The sequence below is a fragment of the Zootoca vivipara genome, chromosome 11 (genome assembly GCF_963506605.1).
Source record: "Zootoca vivipara chromosome 11, rZooViv1.1, whole genome shotgun sequence".
Lineage (NCBI taxonomy): Eukaryota > Metazoa > Chordata > Lepidosauria > Squamata > Lacertidae > Zootoca > Zootoca vivipara.
This window is the reverse complement of record NC_083286.1, coordinates 20,176,797-20,202,167: the sequence shown is the minus strand read 5'-3', so window position 1 is coordinate 20,202,167 and position 25,371 is coordinate 20,176,797. Positions and strand designations below refer to the sequence as shown.

Sequence of the window (25,371 nt, the reverse complement as noted above, 5' to 3'; positions counted from 1 at the left end):
CACCTACCGGTATCGACACCGCAACAGGCCAAGATGTAAAAGAGGTGGTACTTGCTTTGTGCCTTTCTTTGTGTTATGTTTCCTCTTAAGTATGTTCAGTAGCACATGTTGGGGTGGTGCTCACCCGACCTCTGGCTGATCTCCGTTTACTGGGAGCTAGAAGGGGAGAGGCAAGGTCGGAGGGGTACAAATGTACCAGCAGAGCTAATGCAGTCCTCCCAGCGGTTCATTTCCACTGCACTGAGCTTGTCACTGACTTGCACCTCCCCCAGGACCTCCTAGTAAGTGTCAGCAACACAACCAACTGGAGGGCAGGTGAATACCACCACCACCACACTAAGGGCTTATCCACACACACCTTTTGCCTCTCATTTTCTAGGCACAGATCCACACTTTAAAGCTCTCTGAGTGCTCTTTCTCACCTTGCCACTTTCCCCTGGAAACACTGCTCTTTAACACTGAATCAGAACAAACGGCAATTCGAGTTTTCAAAGGATTGCCATTTGCTCTGATTCACCAGTAAAGAGCAGATTTTCACAGGGAAAGCACCAGGGCAATGCAATTAATAATATAATATAAAATATAATATGTAAAACTCAGACATGGAGCTTTTTAGCATGGTCCTGTGCCTAGAAATGCAACACAAAAGGAAGTTAGGATGAGCCCAATGTATACTATGGCTGTTTAGGCCACAGGTGGGGCAGTACACCACAATTCCCCATGGTTAAAAATACTTTCCAAAGAGCAGTCTGCTTTATGCCTATTCTTAATGACAACTCCCCTCAGCAGACAAAGTTATTCTGTTGTGCAGTTGCAGCTTCTTTATTAGCCTTTCATCTGAATTGCCAGGTTCTCTCCCCAGGGCTCATCTACAGTGGAGTTTGATGTGGATCTGAAGCTACTTGGGTCTCTGCTTATTTTTGTGGCATCCACACAACACCCTCATCCGAGTGGCAGCCCACACTCTCCCTCCATCACTGCTATATTTGGATTTTCTGAATGAGAGCAGGAAACTGTGTGTAGGGAAGAGGTTAAATACCCATTCCCTGTGTGCCACCTGTCTAGTCCTGAGAACCCTCTCCAGAATTGGCTTTTCCGCTATCAGGCCAAAGGCCAAGGCATTTGCTCATAACGTGTCATTTGGCCCCGAGGTATAAAGCAAGATGCAGCCACTGTATAGTCTCAAGCTCTGCTTCCCCACCCTAGCCCACCTCCTGGTTAGGCTATAGGTGTTGGGGATTATCAGGTAACAGGTGGTGCAGGAGCTAAATCCTGTCTCAAAGCATCACCAGCTTCAGGATAGGCTCCTCTGTGTATAGTTATAAACTCTAGCTACAATACAGAATAAATACATTTTGTGAACCTTGGTATCTACAAGAGAAAGACTAATTGGAGGGAAATCCTGGAAGAGCAATTAACTTGATTAAGGGGCTAGTTGTGCTAATTTATGAGGAAAGATTAAAGGTATTAAAATACATTCAGCTTGGGTAAATGCTAAATTAAGATCGAGTGGGGGGTATAGAAAATGCACATAACTGAACAAAGGAATACTTTCAGATACTGTAATGGACAGCTATTCACTAGCACAAATAGGGAGACACTTTAAAAACTTCACTGTTTCTCCAGCTTAAAGGAGGACAGCTTTGTACACCATAATCAGTACTGGGCATTAACCCAAATTGGTCAAAGTTCAGATGACAAGGTGGAGGTAAATAAACATTTTGGCTCCTACACACTCTTACTTCTTCAAACAGAACTGGCACTCCCACTCAAGAGAGTTTTATATTACAGTACTGGAAGGAAGATCCACTGGCAGGCAGACACACACCTCTAGGTTCTTTTCCATTGCTGAAGCATTCTGGCCCCTAAATATTTCTACCTATTTGTTTTGTTTTTTTTCTTAGCCCCTCCCTCCCCCCACCAGTTTGCATAAGCAGGGGTGGAGATGCTATCACCCAAACTAGATCTTGTGCACCAGACATTTACAGCACACCCCCCCCCAAGAATATTGTTTAACCATTTCCAGAGCTACAATTCCTCAACCAATTAACAAACAAGAGTTCCCAGGATTCTTTGGGGCAGGACAATGTGCTTTAAATATGCTGTAAGTGTATGGTAGCCTTCTTCAACCTTGGGTCCCCTATCAGCCCCAGCCATCTTAGCCCAACGATCAGGGATGATGAGAGTCATAGTACAACAACATCTAGGGATCCGAAGTTGAGGATCTCTGGGGTGTTGTATGTACACAACCTAAGCAAAGAAGAATCTCGTGAGTCCTCTTTGTCATACATAAAGGAACAAGAACCATGGCTATCTGCTGGCCCAACATGGAATATTTGGGACCGATTTCATGGCTTGCTCAGTAAATATGAAGAAAGTCGATGACTGAGTGGTGACATTTGCTTTGTGTTTTTGTCAGGCAAACTTTACTACCTACTCATCTCTGCTCCTGTCAGACTTTTGCCAACGGTGGAGGTGACTGCTCAGATATTTACAAAACACTTGATGCACATAATGCAACAGGTTAACACAGCAAGTGGTATGGAGCCTGAAATGCAAGCAAGAGAGGTTTGCAAGCAAAGATGACTCAAGTAATTGAGTCCTCTTGTACACCCTTGGGAGGGCCAAATATATTTCCAATTGCTCATAACATGTGGCAACATTCGGCTCTTTAATGTTAAGCTCTTCCAGTAACCTGAAGAAACTGGGTGATGACAGTGGTGAAGGGTGTAGAATAACTGAGCGAAATGCTGTTGTTTTACACTGTAGTTACTTAATAGATAAACAGAATTTATCTCTCCCAAGACACTAGTGCTGGTTTTCTGGCAGAAGGATGATTATCCTTTGGATATTTCAATATTGCAAGAATTTTAAAAATGCCTATTTAATAGCTATTTCTATGGAAGTACAAATAGGGCAGGGATATTAATATCCTTGTGGAGGAATTGTGAAAAGTTGAAATGGTCTCATTAATCTATGTCATTTTGCAGTTTTGATGCTGCACAAGGTGGAGGAGACCATTTGCTTTTCTTTCCAGGTGTGGTTGACAAAAGGCTGCTTACACACAGTCTTCCAAAATTCCAATGCTACTTTCTGGACACAACCCTGCAGGCAGAAACAAAGTGATCATAACACAATTCCACTGATACCCAGAGTCAGTCCAGAGGGATACAATGGTCAATGATATCAAAAGCCACTGAGACATCAAGGAGAAAGAGCAGGTTTGCATTCCCCCTATCTATCAGGATGACCAAGGCTGATTTGGTCTCAAACCCAGACCTGAACCCAGACAGTCATGGGGTCAGCAAACTTTTTCAGCAGGGAGCCAGTCCACTATCCCTCAGACCTTGTGGGGGGCCAGACTATATTTCGAAGAAAAAAAATGAAATGCCCCACAAATAACCCAGAGGTGCATTTTAAATAAAAACACACATTCTACTCATGTAAAAACACCAGACAGGCCCCACAAATAACCCAGAGGTGCATTTTAAATAAAAGGACTCATGTAAAAACACACTGATTCCCGGACCGTCCACGGGGCAGATTTAGAAGGCAATTTGGCCGGGTCCGGTCCCCGGGCCTTAGGTTGCCTACCCACGATCCAGATCATCAATCTCATTCAGAAATGTCTGCAGTTGCTCAGCCACAATGATCTCGATCATTCCCTGTCCCCCAAGAAGTATTTGTGACAGGGAGATTGTTGTTATAATCCATTTTTACTAATAGGGATTCTCAGTGAAAATAAAGATTGCACTCACCTTAAAGGCCAGCACAATTATGTACAGAAGATCATTTAGGAGTGCCTAAGTTAGGGGTTTGGTGGGGGGCCGGATTCCCCAAAATTCCTGGGTCCCAGATCCTCCCCATAATTCCTGGATGTAATGAATATTCAAATAATAAAGAAATTATTTAATAAAAACTATTATTTCTACCCCACCCATCTGGCTGGGTTAGACTAAATCAAGGTTGATTGAACTTTGCCAAAGTCATAAACCCCTGGGATTTAGTGATGCTAAGTAGCCAAGCAGAAGAAGAAGAGGAGGAGCTTGGACTTGATATCCCGCCTTTCACTCCCCATAAGGAGTCTCAAAGCGGCTAACAATCTCCTTTCCCTTCCTCCCCCACAACAGACACCCTGTGAGGTGGGTGGGGCTGAGAGACTTCAAAGAAGTGTGACTAGCCCAAGGTCACCCAGCAGCTACATGTGGAGGAGCGGGGAAGCGAACCTGGTTCACCAGATTTCGAGTCCACCACTCTTAACCACTACACCATGCTGGCTCTCCCCACTCTCTGGCTCTCTGTGCCAGAGCACAGAGCCAGCGGGATGGGCCATTAGCAGGGGTAAAGGTTGGTGGTGGCCCATCAAGGAAACCATCAGAATGCAAGATTGCTGGACAAGGGGAGTGGGACCCCTTCTTTGCTGGGTGCTAATGGGGTCCTTTACCCTTACCTTTTAATGGGCAGAGGCAAAGGCCAGGTTTTGGCTTTCAGCTTTGAATGATGCAGGCTGGGGGGGTGTCTTGGAGTCAGCAGCAAGAAGGGGGAGGGGAGAACTCTCTGTGAGCAGAGGATAACAGACTGGAACTAAGAGACACAGGAGATGGCTTTAGTTTGCTGTAGTTTGAATCCGGTTTTGCCCTTAAGCAGGAAGCCAGACCCTCATATGATGTGAATGCTTTGCAATCCCTCCACCTAGGTGCAGGTTGTGTATATGTGTAAATAAAACCATATATCATAAAGACACCACAGTATCTGCTGTGCCTCATTGTCCCAAAAGGGAACACAGATCCTGGTAAATGCACCTGCAATTCCTGGTATCTCGCACTGCTCATGGTGTGTAACACATGGCTTACACAGACATACTTCCACAACAAGAATGATTACCCCAAGCTCCTCTAGTCTGCTTTCTAAAGCAGACCTGTTTTCCACAGTGAGCTGATTCAACAGTCCCATCCTTGTCCTAACACCTTGCTCGAAGAGAACAGCATAAAAAGCATGTTGAGAGCTTGTAAAACTAAAGTAACCAAATGGAGCCTCAAGTGTTTACGGTATCATGTGGAAATTGTCATCTCATGCATTATCTACCAGGAAATGCATTGGCAATACCAGTGCATGTCATGAAACTACACAGACTCACCTCTGTATAGGAGAGCCTCTTATCTGCAATTAGTTATCCTATGGAGCAATCCCTTAAACTTCTAACGTATGAGATTTGCAAGTTGCAAGCTCACATCCATTTCCCAGTCTTCTGTTGGCTGTTCTTCACTGCTTTGAAAGTGTCATGCCACAACTGCAAAACACACCTCTTATTTATAGCCCTCCCCCCCCCCCTCTAACCAAGGTTAAAAGGTTAAATCCTGCTTGATTTAAGAACAGCCTATTCAGGGTACCATTTCCATTTGGCTGGTCACATTTTTATGGCATCAAAGGCTCCTTCCCCAAATCATGGAAAAACAAAATTTATCTTAACAGACACCTCCAGTGGTATGTTGGCCACTGATTGCTGCTTCTCGGAGCAAGAACAACTTGTACTGCTGATCATTTGCCAGCCAGTGTCTGTTACCCCCTTTTCCAGCAAAGCTCTATTCCCTGAACTTGAAACACTTTCAGCTACTTCTCTTTTTCGTTGGTTACCAGGAGCCTCACGTGAGCAAATTCTTATTGTTCTGCAATTCCGGGAAAGGCATATTTGGTCGCAGTACATGCTGAAATAAAACAACAACAAAGCTGAAATACCCAGGCATACTATTCTTCAGAGAAAGCAGGATTTATAATTGAATGAAAAGCCTATGTGCGTACAGGCTTCAAACTTCATGCTGCATATCTGGACTTGGGGGCCAGGCGTGTGACAGGGCAGGGCGGGGCTGCTGAGCACTGATCCACTCCATCTGTAGATGTGTGCATCAATGGAGTCACTTGAACAAATCCTGTGGTCCTTCCCACTCCCCCCCCCCTCACTAAGCATCATTGGAGACAAGTCATTTTGTAACAAAGCTGCTAATCAAAAAACGTACAGGTTAAGCGGATAGAAAGCAAACATGCAGCTGCATATTCCTGCCTTGCAGGGGGTTGGACTAGATGATTCTCAGGGTACCTTCCAACTCTCCAGTTCTGTGATTCTATGATTCTATGCACACAGAACTATCACCAGTCTTCTTTCTTCTTTGGCGATCACTCGTAGCCGAGTAGTAAGATTGTCTTCCATAAACACGGTTTTAACAATGAGTCTGCTGGATCATCATCAGTACAGCACCTCTTATAGTGCCAATATGATCTCTACAAGCCAGGGACGCAGATGGCGCTGTGGTCTAAACCACTGAGCCTCTTGAGCTTGCCGATCGGAAGGTTGGCGGTTCGAATCCCCGCGACAGGGTGAGCTCCCGTTGCTCTGCCCCAGCTTCTGCCAACCTAGCAGTTCAAAAGCATACCAGCACAAGTAAATAAATAGGTACTGCTGCAACAGGAAAGTAAACAGTGTTTCTGTGTGCTCTTCCGTCACGGTGTCCCGTTGTGCCAGAAGCGGTTTAGTCATGCTGGCCAGGATCTGGAAAGCTGTTTGTGGACAAACGCTGGCTGCCTTGGCCTGAAAAGCGTGATGAGCACCACAACCCCATAGTTGTCTTTGACTGGACTTAACTGTCCAGGGGTCCTTTACCTATTTTTTACCTTTACAAGCCAGCCCCTCTCCCCTAATGGGTTTCTTTTCCTTTTCCTTGAGTAAATTCAATCTGCAATTTTTAAATTTCTACTAACACACACAGAGATTGGTGAGCATTGTCCTTGGGTTTTATATAACTGTACAAGTTTGCATGTGTGATTCCTTTTACATCTTTTAAAGGAGAGTTGCAAAATTAGCTACAGCAGCTAAAATAATAATAATGCTTAGCATATTAAAAAAAAATCAGTGGAGTGTTTTGTATTTGCAGTGGAGATGGTTTCTTGCAGGGGGAATTTTGAAGCCAATCTTTCTGTATATTCATTTATGCATATGCTAAACATTGTGTACTCTATACATTGTACTGTATGTATGTACGTATGTATATAATTTGACAAGCTGCATCAGTCCTCTAGAGAAACACATTCAGAACACTTAAGCATCATGACATATAACCAGCCTGCCACGTATCAACACACCCTCTGAATTATATTTATAAACTGCTTTATAGTCCAAGGCTTTCAGTGTTCTGATATGGAATAACTATTTTGCTGCTGATATTTTTTTTTCTATTTTTATCATATGCTTTCCTAACTTCAGATGTGATGGAGATCACATCAGATTAGCACTTCTTTAGCATGGTGGAAGAGGAAAGGGGGTGTTAATTCTCCTAAAATAAATAGAGCAATGCACATATCAAAGCAACATTCCACATAGTGTTAAGCACAGCCTGGTATAAACAAAGAAAGGATAAAAAAGGGCAACTACTAGCCAATGATCTTGCACTGCAACATTGCACTTGAGCTGTAGAGCCTGTGCAAACTAACAACCGTCCAAGAGCACAGTGATAGAATTTCAGGCTTCGGCTTCCAGGGCAGCACAGTGCCACAGCCTTTGGGAGCACCTGGCACCCTGGGGCAGCTGCCAGAGTGACTGAGCCCCCCCGACCAGGTGACAGTGCTGACAGCAGAGAGAGCTCACTTCTCTGCCAACCATACCATAGCATCTTTAAGTAGCCAACTCACTGAGTTTTTTAGGGTTTTGAAGAGGCTAGTCCTTCTTCAGGGTCAACAGAACCCTCTGGGGCCAACAGTGATGAATTTGCAAGGCACTTTGAGAAGAAAGTTACTCATATTCACCCCAAATTGGAAATGTCCATGGCCCTGTGACAATTATATGAGATTGGCTTCAGTTGTTGCAACTCAAGTACATTGACAAGTCACCCAGTACGTTTCCGAGCACAATTCAAAGTGTTGGTGCTGACCTTTAAAGCCCTAAATGGCCTCGGTCCTGTATACCTGAAGGAGAGCCTCCATCCCCATCATTCAGCCCGGACACTGAGGGCCTTCTGGCGGTTCCCTCCCTGCGAGAAGTGAGGTTACAAGGAACCAGACATAGGGCCTTCTCGGTAGTGGTGTCCACCCTGTGGAACACCCTCCCATCAGATGTCAAGGAGATAAAGAACTATACTTTTAGATGACATCTGAAGGCAGCCCTGTATTGGGAAGGTTTTAATGTTTGGTGTTGGGGGCGGGGAGTTGGTACGGGGAGTGGTAAACGCCTCTTTGTGGAAGGAGATGCCAGTGGCAGAGGTGCTAGTGCCCTCTCGCAAGGGGCCATCCCTGGACCCTGAGGTATTAAAAAAACTACTGCTCAATAGCTAATGTCCCCTTTGGGGGTAAGGTGATGGAAAGGGTGATGACTTCTCAACTTTAGGTGTGTTAAGATGAGACCAATTACATAGATCCATTTCAATGGGGTTTTGACACCTAAATGGCTTGATGGCCTGACGGAGTACCTAACCTAGGAGAGAGACAGCAGGAGTGCAACACTGTTGATTCTCCTGGCTATTTCAGCAGCTTTGACACCATCGTCTATGGCAGGCATCCCCAAACTTTGGCCCTCCAGATGTTTTGGACTACAATTCCCACCTCCCCTGATCACTGGTCCTGTTAGCTAGGGCAGCGTTTCTCAACCTCTGTTCCGCGGCACACTACTGTGCCGCGAGAAGCTGGCTGGTGTGCCGTGACGTGAGAAGGGCGATTTTGCAGCATCGTGGTCCCCTTTCGCTCTAGCTGCAGGAAGCCGGCCAGAGCCTCCCCTTTTTTTTTTGGCAAATAAATTTTGGGAGGGAGACCGAGGGAAAGCCGCCCGCTTCTCTCTCACGCCGCTTTACGGCTGCTGAAAACCCCCCCGAGAGAGAGCAGCGCCGCCGTACAGCGCCCAGGCTCCCTCCTCTCCCAAGGTAAAGGGACCCGCCGCCGAGAGTGGGAGGGGGGAGAGGGGGCGGGGGGAAGGAGGAGCGCAGGCGAGAGCTGGTGGGCAGAAAAGTTGGCCAAGTCACGGCAAGGCGAGGCAGGCACGCGGGGGGCGCGCGCGCAGGTAGCGGCTCGCGAACTGCGAGGCGCCAACCCGGCAGCAGAGAGCTAGAGCGCGCGAGGAGGGAGCACGCGCAGGCGCCGCCGCCGCTCTTCCAGCCCAGCTGCCATTCTCCCAACACTAAGCGCTCCCCTCTCCCCTCCTTCCTTTTATCCCACACCCCCATCTTTGCCTCGCTTTCTCCCGCCCTGCCCGTGGCCGCAATGAGCTTGACCCGCCGGAAAGCAATATTTGGCAAGTGTTTCTTACAGTCATAATTATAATATAGGGCGGCAAAGAGTTAATTTTTTAAACTTTTTAATGGTGGTGTGCCTCGTGATTTTTTTCACGGAACAAGTGTGCCATGGCCCAAAAAATGTTGAGAAACACTGAGCTAGGGATCATGGGAGTTGTAGGCCAAAACATCTGGAGGGCCACAGTTTGGGGATGCCTGGGCTTTGGTATCCTCCTGGAGTGGCTCTCTGAGGTGGGAGTGGGAGGCAAGATATGATATGATGGTTCTGCTCTTACCTGCAGTACCAGAGCCAGAAGTTAGCATTGGGGGATATTTTTCCAGGTCTGTCACTGTTGCACTAGGGCAGGCATAGGCAACCTTGACTCTCCAGATGTTTTTGAACTACAACTCCCATGATCCCTAGCTAACAGGGCCAGTGGTCAGGGATCATGGGAGTTGTAGTTCAAAAACATCTGGAGAGCCAAGGATGCCTATGCCTGCACTAGGGCATCCATATGGAAAGGAGAAGGCTGTCACGTAGGAGATGGAATCTGAGCCAGTGCAGTTTTGCCTAACAGGTTGAACCTGCTGAAATTCCCTGTTCTACCTAATTATTAAAGCACAGGAGCCCTGCCCTTCTTTGCATCTGGTCACCCTAATTTTAACTTTTGTTTTCAACCAACAGCCACACAGGAGAATAGAGTGCCACAGAATGAGAGAAGCTATCTGCTAATGTATGTAAAGAGGGTTGTAGAATTTGGTGTGCCAGTCATGTAACGAAGAAGCCTGGAGGAACTGGCACTAGCTTTGGATACCACAGTTGTTCATGTGGTTCAAGCCTGGAGGAACTGGCACTAGCTTTGGATACCACAGTTGTTCATGTGGTTCAAGACATGTTGCAACACACCATTTTGTGGTTTGATGGGAATGAGGCCAATTGATGGAAGCTCTCTGCTGAGAAGCCTTTTTATCCGCGAATCCCAGCTGTATAAACACATCAAAAAAGAAAGATTTGGAATGACTGAAGGAATCAAGACAGCTGCTGAAGCATCATATTGATTTATGGTCCAATATCTGTGCCTTGGATGTTGGAGACGAGCACCATTACTGGGCAAGGGCCAGGCAACTTTGTCATCCCCAGCTTGTTTGTTATTTGGTTTGAATGGCAGGCACAACACGAGAGACTCTGCTATATTGCTAGCAAATTACCGGTATCACCCATATATGAAGTCACTGGCAGGATTTGAAATATAAGCAGTGGATTATTAACGATGGTGGGGTTTAGAAAATTAAAACTTACGTGTTGTAAAACAGCTAATAAGAAGGAGGAAAAAAACATCAGGAAAGGAGGAGTGGAAAGTCAAGAAGAAACTGCATGTTGTTGTTTTAATAACATGGTGATAAGTATTTTGGAATATTTTTGGAGATTTAATAAAAATGATATGGGAAAAAAAGAGAACCCCACAACATCTGGAGGGCAACAAGTTCTTCATTCTTGGTGTAAACACACAAGTACACAAACATTTCTTTTTGTCCCCTTGCTCTGCCTGGTTGAACAGGTTTCTGAAACAATGCAAAACCTGTTCACTAAAGATGGAAGAAAGATGCGTATACACACAACTGACTGCAATCCCTCTTTCAATCCATGTTCAATTCTCTCTCTAAAAATTGTCCAATTCCGGCAAAAGCTGCCTTACATTGAATTAGACCCGTGGTTCCCCAACCTTTTTGGGGTCACAGCAGTGGCATTGCAACGGGGGTGGGGTGGGGCGGTACGCCCCGGGTTCCATGTCTGCGGGGGTAACAAGAAGTCACCCCGCGGCGGCCCGCGGCGGCCCAAGCAGCCATCACACTGCCGCAGCCGCATGTGGAGGATCCTCTGTTCGCGGCTGCAGCTGCGAGCAGAGGATCCCGGCGCCAGCGGCAAACCACTAAGTACAGCACATGTGCGGTGTCGCATGCATGCACTGTACGTAGCGACGCCACACATGCACTGTATAGCGGTTTGCCAGCGTCGCCGCTCCAGCACCGGACGGACGGTGCCGGGATCACTACAGCCGCGAACAGAGGAATCCGATCCTCCGTTTACGGCTGCAGCTGTGAGCAGAGGATTCCGGCACCATCCGGCACTGGAGTGGTGCCAGCTGCAAACTGCTATACAGCGCATGTGCGGTGTCGCTACATACGGAGCATGCGTCGTACGTAGCAACGCCACACATGTGCCCTATGTGCCCTCAGGTGTCACGACGCCTTCCTTCGCCCCTGGGTCATAGCCCCTCTTGGTTCCATATAATCATCTGCAGTTCCAGCTACTCTAGAAAAAGCGTTATTCAGAAAAGCAGTTTGCATGACCCGTGAAGGAGGATTATAACACAACAGAATTCAAAACGGTAACAAATAACTGCACATTTATTCAAAATCCAATGAAAACTATTTAGTTCAATTAGTGCAACAAAACTGATGGAACTTTATCTAGAGATAACAGCTTCTCAAAGTCCGATAGTCATTTACACCTCCAGAGCCACCCTATCTCTTAGCACACACTACAGGTAACCGTGCGCCCCTCCCTGGGCATGGTACTGCCCACTTTGAGAACCACAGAGTTTAGGCCATTGGACCATCTAGCCCAGTATTGTCAGCTCTCCTGTAGTGCCCCTCCCAGGCAGAGCTACTTCTGGCTCTATGAAAGATAATTTAACTAGATTTCTTTCTGTAACCCCTGTTCTATGAACCCCCTCTGCAAAGCTTCCATGAAGTCAGCTCTTACAGCTAGCGAGCATTTTTCTGCCATGAGACACAGTTAAGTGTTAGGATGATTAACACTCAGTGGGGATCATTTGAAAAAAGCAGTTCTTTGGTGCGTATGGGGGTTTCCGCAGAAATTGTCTTAATAGGTTTGCCACTCGAGCAGTTTCTGCACCTCTTCCTTCTTCTTTTCATACTGCCATATGGCTTGCTGTTGCCTATATCTCGAGTCCTGGAAAATGTTCTTCACTTGCTGGGCAAATCCAGGGCTATCTTCCTGTAGTGTGTTAATGGTCTGGAGAACGAAAGGAGTCCTCTCCCTTGGGAGTGGGTTATTCCGCGGCCTCATCGGGATGACGCTGTATCCTTTGTGTGGTACGGTCATTGCACTGAACAGACACGTGCAGATCTGGAACTCGCACCAAAGCTCACTTAAGAAGTTTTCAGTCAGCAAGATGATTATCCAAGCAGACCCATTCATTGCATCCTTTAAATTTTCAAACAGATGCCTCCCGCCAGGCATTTCTGCAAATATTATTCCTGGTTTAATGCAGAATTCATTCTGTAGCAAGTCCTGGACTCTAACAGCTTCCTCGACATCTTCCTCAGCATGAAGAACCACAAACCTGTAAAAAACATCCCCAGCATCTTCGTCACTGCTGTGAATTTCTTCGGTATTGGTACCACCGCTGGTTTCTTCGCCCAGTGACAGTTCAGATGTTTTGGGCTTTTGCTTAAAGCCTTCTTGTCCTGGACTTGCATGGTTGCCCTTCATGCTGTTCCTTGGAGAAAAAGGAAACGTTCTTTTGGAGTTGCCATTTCCCATTGCAGCAAAACACACCCAGATCTAAAGACGATGAAGTATCCCAATTTTTCCAGTCTGTAGAATAAATGAAAAAGAACTTCAGAGGAGAAAAGATCTAAATCTTTTAACATGGCACAAAATTCATTCAAGGCTATTCCTGAAATCACAAGGGATCTAGGGCAGCAGCGGTGGGGGGAGCAGAAGTTTTTCAAGGCTTGTAAAGGCAAGACTGGAAAGTACATTACAGCAAAAGCATGTGAAGCAGCAGCAAGGAGGAGGAAAAGGGGGATTGAAGAGCCTTTCTAATATACATACTGTACACAGAACAGACTGCAGAGTTCTGGAGAAACTACAATAGCCACACTTCTGGACTGTGACATGATAATAAGCATATAAAAGGCTTAGGGAAGTTTTTAATGTTTGATCTTTTATTATGTTTGTAATATTCTGTTGGGAGCTGCCCAGAGTAGCTGGGGAAACCCAGCCAGATGGGCGGGGTATAAATAATAAATTCTTATTCTTATTATAACGTAATACAGGATATTAGTTAGTTTCTGGTGCTATTTAGACAGGGTAAAAAGGTAAAGGTGCCCCTGACCATCAGGTCCAGTCGTGTCCGACTCTGGGGTTGCGGCGCTCATCTCGCTCTATAGGCCGAGGGAGCCGGCGTTTGTCCACAGACAGCTTTGGGGTCATGTGGCCAGCATGACAAAGCTGCTTCTGGCGAACCAGAGCAGCGCACGGAAACGCCGTTTACCTTCCCGCTGGAGCTGTCCCTATTTATCTACTTGCACTTTGATGTGCTTTCAAACTGCTAGGTTGGCAGGAGCTGGGACCGAGCAACAGGAGCTCACCCCGTTGCAGGGATTCAAACCGCCGACCTTCTGATCAGCAAGCCCTAGACTCTGTGGTTTAACCCACAGCGCCACCTGGGTAATTTAGACAGGGTATTTCCCCCCAAAAAGACAGAACACATGTACATGTGGTGGTACCAATAACTATTAATAAACTTTTTAGTTTTTTGCAGGCCTTTGGGGTTGTTTTATGTTATGATTTGTATTGGTTATAATTGGTTTTATTATGGGTTGGGTGGTTTTTTGTTTTTTGTTTACTGAATATTTTTTATCAATGTGGTAAACTGCCCAGAATGAAGCACAGCAATTTTGAAAAAAACATTATATGTCACAAACCTGGAAATGCCCCTATTTCAGACTGCCTTCATACTTCCCCATTTTTAGTTACTTTAGCATTTCTATTTGCTGTGAAAAGGAAACGGGTATCTAACATTTCAGGTGGTTAAAGCTCTGCACATCAGCAAATGGCTGCTGAAATACTCCCCACGCAGCGCTTTCCAAGCAGTGGCCAAAGGGTTAACTAACACGGCACACTGTGTAGCAGGTCCCTGCCAAGTGCACACACACAGAAAAAGCAGTCCCAGGAATGTGGGCATCCGTTGCTCTCAGAAGCTGCTTACTTGAATCTACAACAGGAAGCCATCCTTTCAGACTACATACGGTAGCACATGCTAAAGAGTCTTTGTCCCTGTCAGTGATGTGAATGCACTGAATATATGATGCATGTGAGCTCATCAACTCCCCCAAAGAAGCAAACAGCAGATGTGCTCACTATGTTGAACATAAAAGGAAAACCAAGAATATTCTGTAACTATCCTGCCAAAAAAACCCCCACAGGCCAGGATCCAGAGAGCCTAGGGTACAATTGGAAAGGATTTGTTAAGAATGATTTGTTAAGAAAGGACGCTGAGGATCATCCAGTCCAACCCCTGCAATGCAATGCAGGAATCTCAACATGTGGTGTCCCATCCAATTTGAAACCATACCAGACCCTGCTTAGCTTTGCAAATGTGCTAGCAGTTTTATTGTCGCAAGTACCGTTCTTGTATTGGATGGGTATGTGTGTGTGTGTCACTTGTTACCCTAACTCAGAGCTTTCCAAACTGTGTGTCTCGACATGTTAGTGTGTTGGCTGCCGTGTGTCACGCAAACACTCTTATAAGGGGTTAGTTTAACCCTCGGTTTGCTAGTAAAACTGAGTTACTGTGTCGGGAAAGGATGCATGTTTAAAAAGTGCATCACCACGGGGACAAATAGAAGAAGACGACTTCACCCCGGTATGGTTCCCCTTTATCACATACACAGCCCAACAAGACAATGACAAAAATCCACCAACAGCATACAAATCAATATGGCTAACCTGATCCAAAACACTCACCCACCCCACTCACAAACAAAACAAAGACCACCACAGCCAACCCCAAAGAGGCCAACTCCAACATCTCTCACCACCAAAGGAACACAAGTGAACAGCAGAGAACCTACACAAGCGACGCTGACAAAACCGCTCACACATATTAAGCAAAATAGAAACATTGTCATCCGACCCCACCCCCACCCACCCTCCCTCCCCCATCTCTACCTCTCTTCCCCTTTTCTTCCCAATGTCTCAACAAATGAAACTGATTTGTAAAAATGTTATGAGAGACATTGCACATATCTTTTGAAATATACTCGGAGTCAAGAGTGAATTTCATGCTCTTTATTCAGCTCATAGTCATCAAGGAGGAGAAGAGAAGACGAATGGCTCTTTTCCCCAAACCATCTGCTTATATACATTATTTACACAATGGGCCTTGCGTGATTGGCTACTTCAGGGCTACACCTGTGGGCCAATTATATTATGGATTGACTTCTGCCTGCAGCCTGATTGGCTGCTCCTACAGGCCAATCAGGTAGCAGATTCACTTCTACCAGCCGCCTGATTGGCTGCTCCAGCAGGCCAATCAGGTTGCGGATTCACTTCCACCTGGAGTTGGATTGGGTAGCTCCCGCTGATTCTGAATCCTATTGTTCTAGGATTCAGCTCAGTACATAACACCCCTCCCCTCTAAGTTCCAGTCCTGCCCGGGAAGTTGCATTCGTAGTCCCCAAGGTCTGCTGGCCGCCTCCGTGTGCGTTGTGGCCTGGGGTGTTCCTTGGTCAGGGGTTCTGGTTCTGGCTCGTGTTCCGAGGCTGCTGGCTGTGCCAGGGCTGTCTGGTCTGGCGCCACTGAACCACTAGGTTGTAGCTCTGGTTCCGGTGTCCTTCCAGCCTCGGGGCGCCCCTCTGTGCCTACTGCTTCTGCTTCCCCTGCCCACCCCTCTCGCTCTACAGGCCTCACTGCCCTGCTGTCCCCTTGGGACCCCTCTGTCCCGCTCTCCTCCCGGGTTCCTCCTGGGAATAGTCGCCGTAGCTGGTCGCAGTGGCGGCGCCAACATTGCCCCCCTTCCGTTAGTACCTCGTACGACACGGGACCGGTCACCTTGGTGACTGTGGCGGGTACCCATGCTGGGCCTGCCCCAAAATTCTTTGCATACACTGGGTCCTGGGCCACAAATGTCCGGGGGTTCCTGCCTTTCCCCACCACTACCTCATCCTGAGCTCTGTCGGGGTGAAGTCGGTCCAGTCTAGTTGCAAGGCGCCGGCCCATTAGTAATTCAGCTGGGCTCCGGCCCGTCGTTGTGCTTGGGGTGCTGTGCTGTGCTAGAAGAAATGCGGCAAGGCGGTATTCCCAGTCCCCTTGTGTCATGCGGCGGAGGCTGTCCTTGGTGGTCCGCACCATGCGCTCCGCTTGGCCATTGGTGGCAGGGTGGAATGGTGCTGAGCGGATGTGGCGGATGGCGTTCTGCGCTGTGAAGGTCTGGAACTCCTCTGACGTGAATGCGGTTCCATTGTCCGAGACGAGGGTGTCAGGGAGCCCGTGGGTCGCAAACAGCTTACGTAGTACCCGGATGGCTGCCGCCGTAGAAGTGGATGGTACCAGTGCGACCTCCAGCCATTTGGTGTAGGAATCCACCACTATGAAGAATGTTTTTCCCTGGAAGGGGCCAGCGAAGTCCACGTGCAAGCGTGACCATGGATGTTGGGCGGACTCCCAGGGCTGGACTGGGGCCCTTGGGGGATCCGGGCGGGATTCTTGGCAGGTCTGGCAGTGTTGGACCCAGGCCTCTATCTCTCTGTCAATCCCCGGCCACCACACATAACTCCTGGCAAGGGCCTTCATCCTCACTACCCCTGGGTGTGTCTCGTGTAGGGCTGTGAGGACCCTTTTGCGGAGGGGCTGGGGAACAACAACCCTGCTTCCCCATAACAGGCACCCCTTGTGGGCCGACAGTTCATGTTTGCGGTTTGTGTAGCCAGCGAATTCTGGCCCGGGGCTGCTGCTGGGCCATCCTCGCCACACCCAGTCCAGGACCCGGGAGATGACCCTATCTTTTGTGGAATGGTGCGCAACTTCTTGTGCCTGAATGGGTCGGTCGGGAAGCAGCTCCAGGGTCATAACCTCTTGCGCAGGCGCTGGGTCGGGGCCTGTTTCTGGTAGTGGTAGCCTGCTGAGGGCGTCTGCGTGGCCCATCGCCTTCCCAGGGCGGTGGATTAGTGCATACTGGTAGCCGGCAAGGAAAATTGACCACCTGAGGACACGTGGAGACAACACTTGGGGGGTCTGCTTCTCAGGGGCAAACAGGCCAAGCAACGGCTTGTGGTCAGTCACTATGGTAAAGGGCCGCCCGTACAAGAAATCATGGAATTTTTTTACGCCCTTCACGATTGCCAGACCCTCCTTGTCAATCTGTGAGTAGTTTCGTTCGGCTGCAGCAAGCGTCTGGGAGAAGTATGCCACCGGCACCTCTCTTCCATCCGGGAGTTGGTGTCCCAGGACAGCGCCGATGCCATAGGGAGAGGCGTCGCATGCCAGCACCACTGGCAGCCTCTCGTCGAAGTGTGCTAAGACCGAGTTCGAGACGAGCAAGTCCTTGACTGCCTGGAATGCGGCCCTTTGTCGCTGGCCCCACACCCAAGGGGCCCTTTTATCTAGGAGTCTGTGTAGGGGCTCCGCTACCGCTGCCTTATGGGGAAGGAAGGCATGGTAAAAGTTCAATAGTCCCAAGAATGACTGAAGTTCGGGCTTGCTCTTGGGCGCTGGGGCCTCACAAATGGCCCGTACCTTGTCACCGGTTGGATGGACCCCTTCTGCGTCCACCTTAAATCCCAGAAAGTCCACCTGCGGCACTCCCAGTAAATACTTTTCCCGCTTCACCTTGAGGCCCGCCGTCTGGAAACGGTGCAGGACGGAGCGGAGGCGGTCCTCAAATTCCTCTGGTGTGGGCCCGGCGATCAGTACATCATCGAAGAAGGGGGTGACGCCAGGAATCCCTTTAAGGAGAGAGTCCATTAGATTCTGGAATATGCCTGGTGCCACGCTAACGCCAAATTGCAGCCGCTTAACTCTGAATGCCCCTCTGTGCGTCACAATCGTCTGAGCCTCTACTGTGGCTTCGTCCACAGGCAACTGTTGATACGCTTGGGCCAAGTCCAGTTTGCCAAAGATTTTTGACCCAGCCAGGGTGGCGAGGACATGGCTGACCACTGGCACTGGGTATGCATGGGCCGTGAGAGCCTTGTTTATGGTGCATTTGTAGTCTGCACAGATGCGGACCGAACCGTTAGGCTTGACGGGTGTGACAATTGGAGTTTCCCAGGGGGCGTTGGGCACCGGCTCCAGCACTCCTTGCTCCACGAGCCGGTCCAATTCCTCGTCTATGCGGGGTTTCAGGGCGAACGGGACCCGGCGGGCCTTGTGCCTGATGGGTCGTACAGCGGGGTCCAGCTGTAGGGCAATGGGGGGTCCTGTATATCGTCCCAATGCCCCATCGAAAACCCCTGGAAACTCTTTGCATATGGCGTCCACGTCCACTTGTAAGCTAGTGCGGTTCACCCCGGTAACGGCTAGCCCCAGAGGTCCAAACCATGCCAGTCCCAGTAAGCTAACGTAGGGGCCCTTAACTACCAGCAAGTCCAATTGTTGCTTTCGCCCTCGATATTGCACCCTGAAGGTCCCCACCCCCATAGTAGGGACCTTACGTTTCTGGAAGTCCCGGAGGGTGAATGGGGCCGGCCTTAGTTTGGGACCCCCATTAGGGCACAGTTCCCTTAATGTTCGGGCCGAGATTATGGATAGAGTTGAACCCGTGTCCAGCTCCATGCGGCATGGGGCTCCCTCTATCTGTACCTCTATATAAATTTTCTCTGTGCTGGGATGGGGCAACTGGAATACCTGGTAGTCCGTGATCTCCGTCGAGTTGCCTTGGTACATGGTGCCGTGTGACCTGGGGCTCCTGGGTCGGTCATCTGATGCTTGTCGACGGGTGAGTCGAGCCCGACACACCCGGGCGATGTGTCCCAATTTTCTGCACTGCCTGCACTCTGCGTTGCGGAAACGACAGGTCCTCCTCTCGTGGTTCTTCCCGCAGCTTGCACAGTTCCCTCCCTCTCGTCGAGGCTGCTGTGGTGTGTGTGCTGCTTGAGTGCGCCGCTGTACTCGGTGTACTTCCTCCCTGTCAGATTCGGATTCGTCGGTGAGGTCTTCGTGGTAGACCCTCGGTTGGGATGGCGGGGCCGGTCGTGCCTCTTGCGTTGACCTCTCGGCGGCTTCGGTTGCCAGGGCTTCCTCCAGAGCAATCTGGAACGTGAGGTCTTTTTTGGCGTAGAGGCGTCGTTGCAACATCTCGTCCCTCAGGCCACCGACGAGGCGGTCACGAAGCATGTTCTCCAATTCTGAGAAGTTGCATAACCGGGCGGCTTGGCGGAGGGAGGTCACAAACCCAGTTATGGTTTCCCCCGGGGCTTGCCGCTTTGCGTAGAAGGCATTTCGGCAAGCTACCACCGAGGGCTGTGGTGAGAAGTGCTCCTTCAGCCGTTCCATTATTGTTTTGTAAGAGACGGTAGCGACATCTCTAGGTGCAAGGAGAGCCCGGGCGATTTCAAACGTCTCCTCTCCACAGACGCTGAAGAATGTCGCCCTCTTCATGGCATCGTTGGTGACTTCTTTTGCTTGCAGGAGGAAGTTGAAACGGGCGGCGTACCCTTCCCAGTCTCCTGATGCTGGTTTGAATGGCGAGAAGCTGCTGTCGGTTGCCATTCTGGGTTCCTTGGGTCCTGGAGCTGAAGCCTGGATGCACGGTGCGATGCAGCGGTGCAGCAGGTGGCGGTGCTGCGGTGCAGTGCGTGGTGGCGGTCAGCTCAGCAGGATCCCACCTTCGTCGCCAGTGAAATATACTCGGAGTCAAGAGTGAATTTCATGCTCTTTATTCAGCTCATAGTCATCAAGGAGGAGAAGAGAAGACGAATGGCTCTTTTCCCCAAACCATCTGCTTATATACATTATTTACACAATGGGCCTTGCGTGATTGGCTACTTCAGGGCTACACCTGTGGGCCAATTATATTATGGATTGACTTCTGCCTGCAGCCTGATTGGCTGCTCCTACAGGCCAATCAGGTAGCAGATTCACTTCTACCAGCCGCCTGATTGGCTGCTCCAGCAGGCCAATCAGGTTGCGGATTCACTTCCACCTGGAGTTGGATTGGGTAGCTCCCGCTGATTCTGAATCCTATTGTTCTAGGATTCAGCTCAGTACATAACATCTTTGTAAACCAAGAAAACCTTAAAGGAAAATAAAGATAAAAAGTGTGCCACCAGCATGAAAATTCTGGAAAGCTCTGTCCTAACTGGTTATATTTATGTATACTGCACACTGCCACTTGCACGGGTGTAGGCAGGGGGGACAGCTGCCCACCCACCCCCTGATCAAGTAAAACAATAGAAATACTTCACTAACTGACCAATCACATCGGTTCTGTCCCCCTAACCAAGCCCTGCCCGCCCCAACAAAAATCCTGTCTGCACCCATGGCCACCTGGGATACCTCCCTGACTCTCATGGTGGTGGTGGTGAGAATGAAGGACAGCAAGCAGGCAAATTCATAGATGGCTGCATTTACCTTTGGGTCCCATGGCCCTGAATACCAGTTGCTGGGGAATATGAGCAGGAGAATGTTAATGCACACAATGTGCTACCTATGGGCTTCCCGTAGCCACCAGGTTGCTTATTGTGAGAACAGAATGCTGACTGTGGTGTAATATAGCAGGCCTCTTCTGTTCTCAAGGAGGGGTTGAAATTTAAATGGTAAAGCCATCGCTTTGATAACAACCCTTGCCGAAGAAGCCTGGAATGAGCAGTGAAAAACGAGCTGTGCATACAAGATTGATTATCTGATGAATGTGTTACCTTTCTGTATGAAATGCTCATCAGAACTGGCTCAGATGCTGCAACTGCAGACTTTGGCTGTTTTGTTTTTTGGGGAAACAGCACCACCTTATGGCACGGGTACACTGCGAGTTCTGTATTAATATGCACTTTAATATGCACACATGAAACCGTAGCCAAAAGCTGGCCTGAGCTCAGTCTGTTTTCCTATGGCAGTTAGTACAGTACTGTGATATAGAACAGGCTGGAATTCTCCATCAGTGATTCCCACATTTTACTCAACACACAACTAGAATTAAAAGGCTAGCAGGCAGGCAGAAACCAGGCAACTTTCCTTCATGGCACTTCAGATACAGCCAGGCAGCTCTGATTTTAGGAGCTGGAATGAGGTTGTTTTTCACAGCTTCTGTTCCCTCCAGCCTGAATGTTTCAGCTCTACATTCAACCATAGCTGCCAAGTTCTCCCCTTTTTTTAAGGGAAATTCCCTCATGCTGAATAGGCTTCCTCGTGAGAAAAGGGAAAACTTGGCAGCTATGCATTCAACAGGTCTAATGTTGTAATGAATCTGCTCTGTGAGTCTAGCCAATACAGTGGTACCTTGACTTGCAAAGATAATCCATTCCGAAGGCGCCTTCGTAGGTCGGAAATTTCGGAAGTCGAAAAAGCGGCTTCCCCTTTTAAAAAACAAACAAACCGGAAACGGAAACATTCGCAAGTCGAGTAAACCGCATCCAAAACTTCGTAAGTCGAGGAAAACGCATCTAAAAGCGCCACAGTTTCCCTTCGGAGGTCGGAAAAAACGTAAGTGCGCGGCCGTTTTTGCCGCTCATAACTCAAAAAATATGGAAGTTGAGTACTTCGTAAGTCGAGGCACCACTGTATTCCAGAATACAATGAATCCACCCAGCGGTAGAAGACTTAGAAACAGTTAGGCTGAATGCTGAAATGGCTGAGATCGCCAGTCATCTTCGGTCTTAGCAAACAAGCATTGGCACCATCTGTTATTTTTAAGGTTCTCAGTGGACAGAGACACAACAGCAGAGACAGGCAGAGGACGAAGGGCAGCCTGTCCATCTGTCCATCTGGAGTCATTAAGTATCTTTCCCAGGGACACTTCCTGCACTCCTGGTTGTGAATGCAACCAGGCATGTAGAAAACTGTTGATATGCCCTGACCCTATGAACCCTATAAACATGAAATAATCAACACAGGAGTAGAATCAGTAGAAAGTACATGCATAATAGAGGAACTCAGCTGTAAACATAAGACATTAAAAAATTCCATTGCAGAACCTGCATACTATTCCCTCAATCTGCTTCGTTGAACAGCTCACATTTTACGGTAGCTCAGCTGGTTAGAGCGTGGTGCTGATAATGCCAAGGTTGCAGGTTTGATCCCCGTATGTGACAGCTGCATATTCCTGCATTGCAGGTGGTTGGACTAGAAATGATCCTCAGAGCCCCTTCCAGCTCTATGATTCTATAGATATACCAGTGTGAGCTTTGCTGTGACTTTCAGGTGAAGTTCAGTGCGGGAAACCAGCCACAGTTTTAAAGGCAAGAAGAAATAGAAACAGTCTCATTTATTTATAGCAGACAAAGATAGCGAAAGGCAGTGACACCTGGGAATCGAGCATCAGTTTGAGATCTCAAAGGGGCCTCTACCTAATTAACTTCCTGGCTAAAAACTGCTAAATAAACTCACTCAAATTACCTTGCAGGTGGCAAATGTTCTTAATAGCTGATCCACAAACCAATAGATACAAAGTGGTTAAGATGGGAATGGTTAGAGGAAAGACATAATCCAGCTCTGGGAAAGACAACAAGAGTTAAGTTGCAACACTTTATGAACAACTTACTATCCCCAATTACAGTACTGTACTCCTTCCAGAAAAAAAGAAATGGAACTTCTCTGTGTAATTCCATGTATCTCAAACGGTCATGGGCAAGGTAGTAAAGCCTAAGGTTTTATTTGTGAATATTACAGTTATTTAATTACTGCCTGTTGTGACTAGTACAGGCATAGGCAAACTTGGCCCTCCAGGTGTTTTGGGACTACAATTCCCAACATCCCTGACCACTGGTCCTGTTAGCTAGGGATGATGCAAGTTGTAGTCCCAAAACATCTGGAGGGCCAAGTTTGCCTATGCCTGGACTAGTAGCTCCCCAAGAACCATAACAACCATTGTTTTGGAGACAATGACAAGTCTTTTTTAGAGATCAGATTTTCTGCTTAAGCTCACACAAGAGGCTTGCAGTATAGCCCAGTGCCTGACTTTTTCCTTTGAATGTCTGAACTTCATACCAACATCACAAACAGTTTTCTGAACTTCCACTGAGAGTTTGCCATGTAACATGGGGACTTGAGTTCATTGTTCCACAATGTGGCAATATAAACCAGCCCCTCTGAGATCCACCCCTCAGCAAGAAGTCCCTTCTTTTCTTCAGAGTTTTCTTCAAATCAGAATAGGAAGACTATTCTGACAGACAAGACAGGATTTGCTCCCACAAGATGGCTGCCAACTAAGATGGCTTGAAAGGAAGATGAGACAAATTCATGGAGGATAAGGCTATCCATGAGGCCTATATTCTATCTCCACTGTAAGGTTGTATGCTTCTGAATCCCTCTTGCTGGAAACCACAGAAGTGGTAGAGTGGGCCTGCTTGTGGGCTTCACATAAGCATCTGGCTGGCCACTATGAGAACAGGATGTTGGATTAGATAAACCCCTGGTTTGATCCAGCAGGCACTTCTTATTTGCCCCTTTCCTTGAGTCCTCTGGGAAACAGGGAAGTCAAGGGAATGTCAGGGCCAGTGGTGGCCACAAACACCTGTCGGAAGTAAGCATGGACCAATGGTATCAAATAGTATAGGAAACAGCCTTCTTAGAAAAACTGACCAATAAACTATCTGAAGAAGTGTGCATGCACACGAAAGCTCATACCTATGACAAACTTAGTTGGTCTCTAAGGTGCTACTGGAAGGAATTTTTTAAATTTTGTTTTGACTACGTCAGACCAACACGGCTACCTACCTGTAACTGACCAATAAACTGAAACTGACACAGGGACAAATAGAAGACGCCTCCACCAGTATGGTGAAGTATCACACCAGTATCACATACACAGCCCAACAAGACAACAAGAATCCGCCAACAGCATATGAATCAATCTTGCTAACCTGATCCAAACGCGCGCGCACACACACACACACACACACACACCTCACTACAGCCATCCAAAGACAACCAACCACCCCCTAGGCCACCCCAACCTCTCTCCCCACCAAGGAAACACAACGAGCGAATAGTAAGAAAACCCACACAAGTGACGCTGACACAAAACCCCACAAATACACTAAGTAGAAGAACAGAAGCATTGCCACCCAACCCACCACCACTCACCATATCTCTCCCTCTCTTTTCTTCCTAACCTAACACTGTAGAGCAGTGTTTCTCAACCAGTGTGCCTCCAGATGTTTTGGGACTACAACTCCCATCATCCCTAGCTAGCAAGACCAGTGGTCAGGAATGATGGGAGTTGTAGTCCCAAAACATCTGGAGGCACACTGGTTGAGAAACACTGCTGTAGAGAACACTAATGTCTCACAACAAATGAAACTGCAGGTCCCTACTATTAAGTTTAGGGGGGGGAACAAAGCTGCCATGGATTAAAGGAATTCGCTTCACAGCCACCCAGAGTGGTACAGTGGTTAGAGCAGGCATAGGCAACCTTGGCTCTCCAGATGTTTTGGAACTACAACTCCCATGATCCCTGACCACTGGCCCTGTTAACTAGGGATCATGGGAGTTGTAGTTCCAAAACATCTGGAGAGTCAAGGTTGCCTATGCCTGGGTTAGAGTCTTGGCCTAAGACTGGAGAGACTCAGGTTCAAATACCGTATATTCCGGCGTATAAGATGACTGGGCGTATAAGACGACCCCCAACTTTCCCAGTTAAAATACAGAGTTTGGGATATACTCGCCGTATAAGAAATACGACCCAGCGTATAAGACGACCCCCAACTTTTGAGAAGATTTTCCTGGATTAAAAGGTAGTCTTATATGCAGGAATATACAGAACTCACTCAGCCACAAAGCTCACTTGCTGGAGACCTTGAAACAATAATTGTCTCTCAGACTAATCTACCTCACAAAGCTGTTGAAAGAAGCAGGGATGGTGTGAACCTTTTATGCTGTCTTGAAGTTCTTGGAAGAAGGGTAGAATAAAAATGCAGCAATAGTTCTTTGGATTTCAGCTAGAAAAGGGGGGGAATACAAGTGGCAAATAATTCAATATTGCTTTCGTTTTTATATGGAGTTAATTGGATTAGTGACACACAAACACACCTAAAGGTTGCCAATATGCCCCGTAAGTAATTAAAGTTTTGTTTGTTTGTCCAAGTATTCTCTGAGGTTGTCACTCTTTTTGGTATTTTGCGTTTTAATTCTGTTACTGTTACTGTTATATTG

At 47.8% G+C, this 25,371-nt stretch overlaps 1 protein-coding gene across 1 annotated transcript in view; it reads right to left on the bottom strand.

The window, feature by feature from the left end:
* Nucleotides 1–11,636: 11,636 nt before the first annotated feature.
* LOC118076882 (uncharacterized) overlaps nt 11,637–25,371 on the bottom strand; it is a 28,759-nt gene continuing 15,024 nt past the window's right edge. The window contains exon 5 of the mRNA XM_035100041.2: nt 11,637–12,840. Within this exon, the coding sequence (XP_034955932.2) occupies nt 12,136–12,840 (705 nt within the window). The 3' untranslated portion in view covers nt 11,637–12,135. The remainder of the gene's footprint in view (nt 12,841–25,371) is intronic.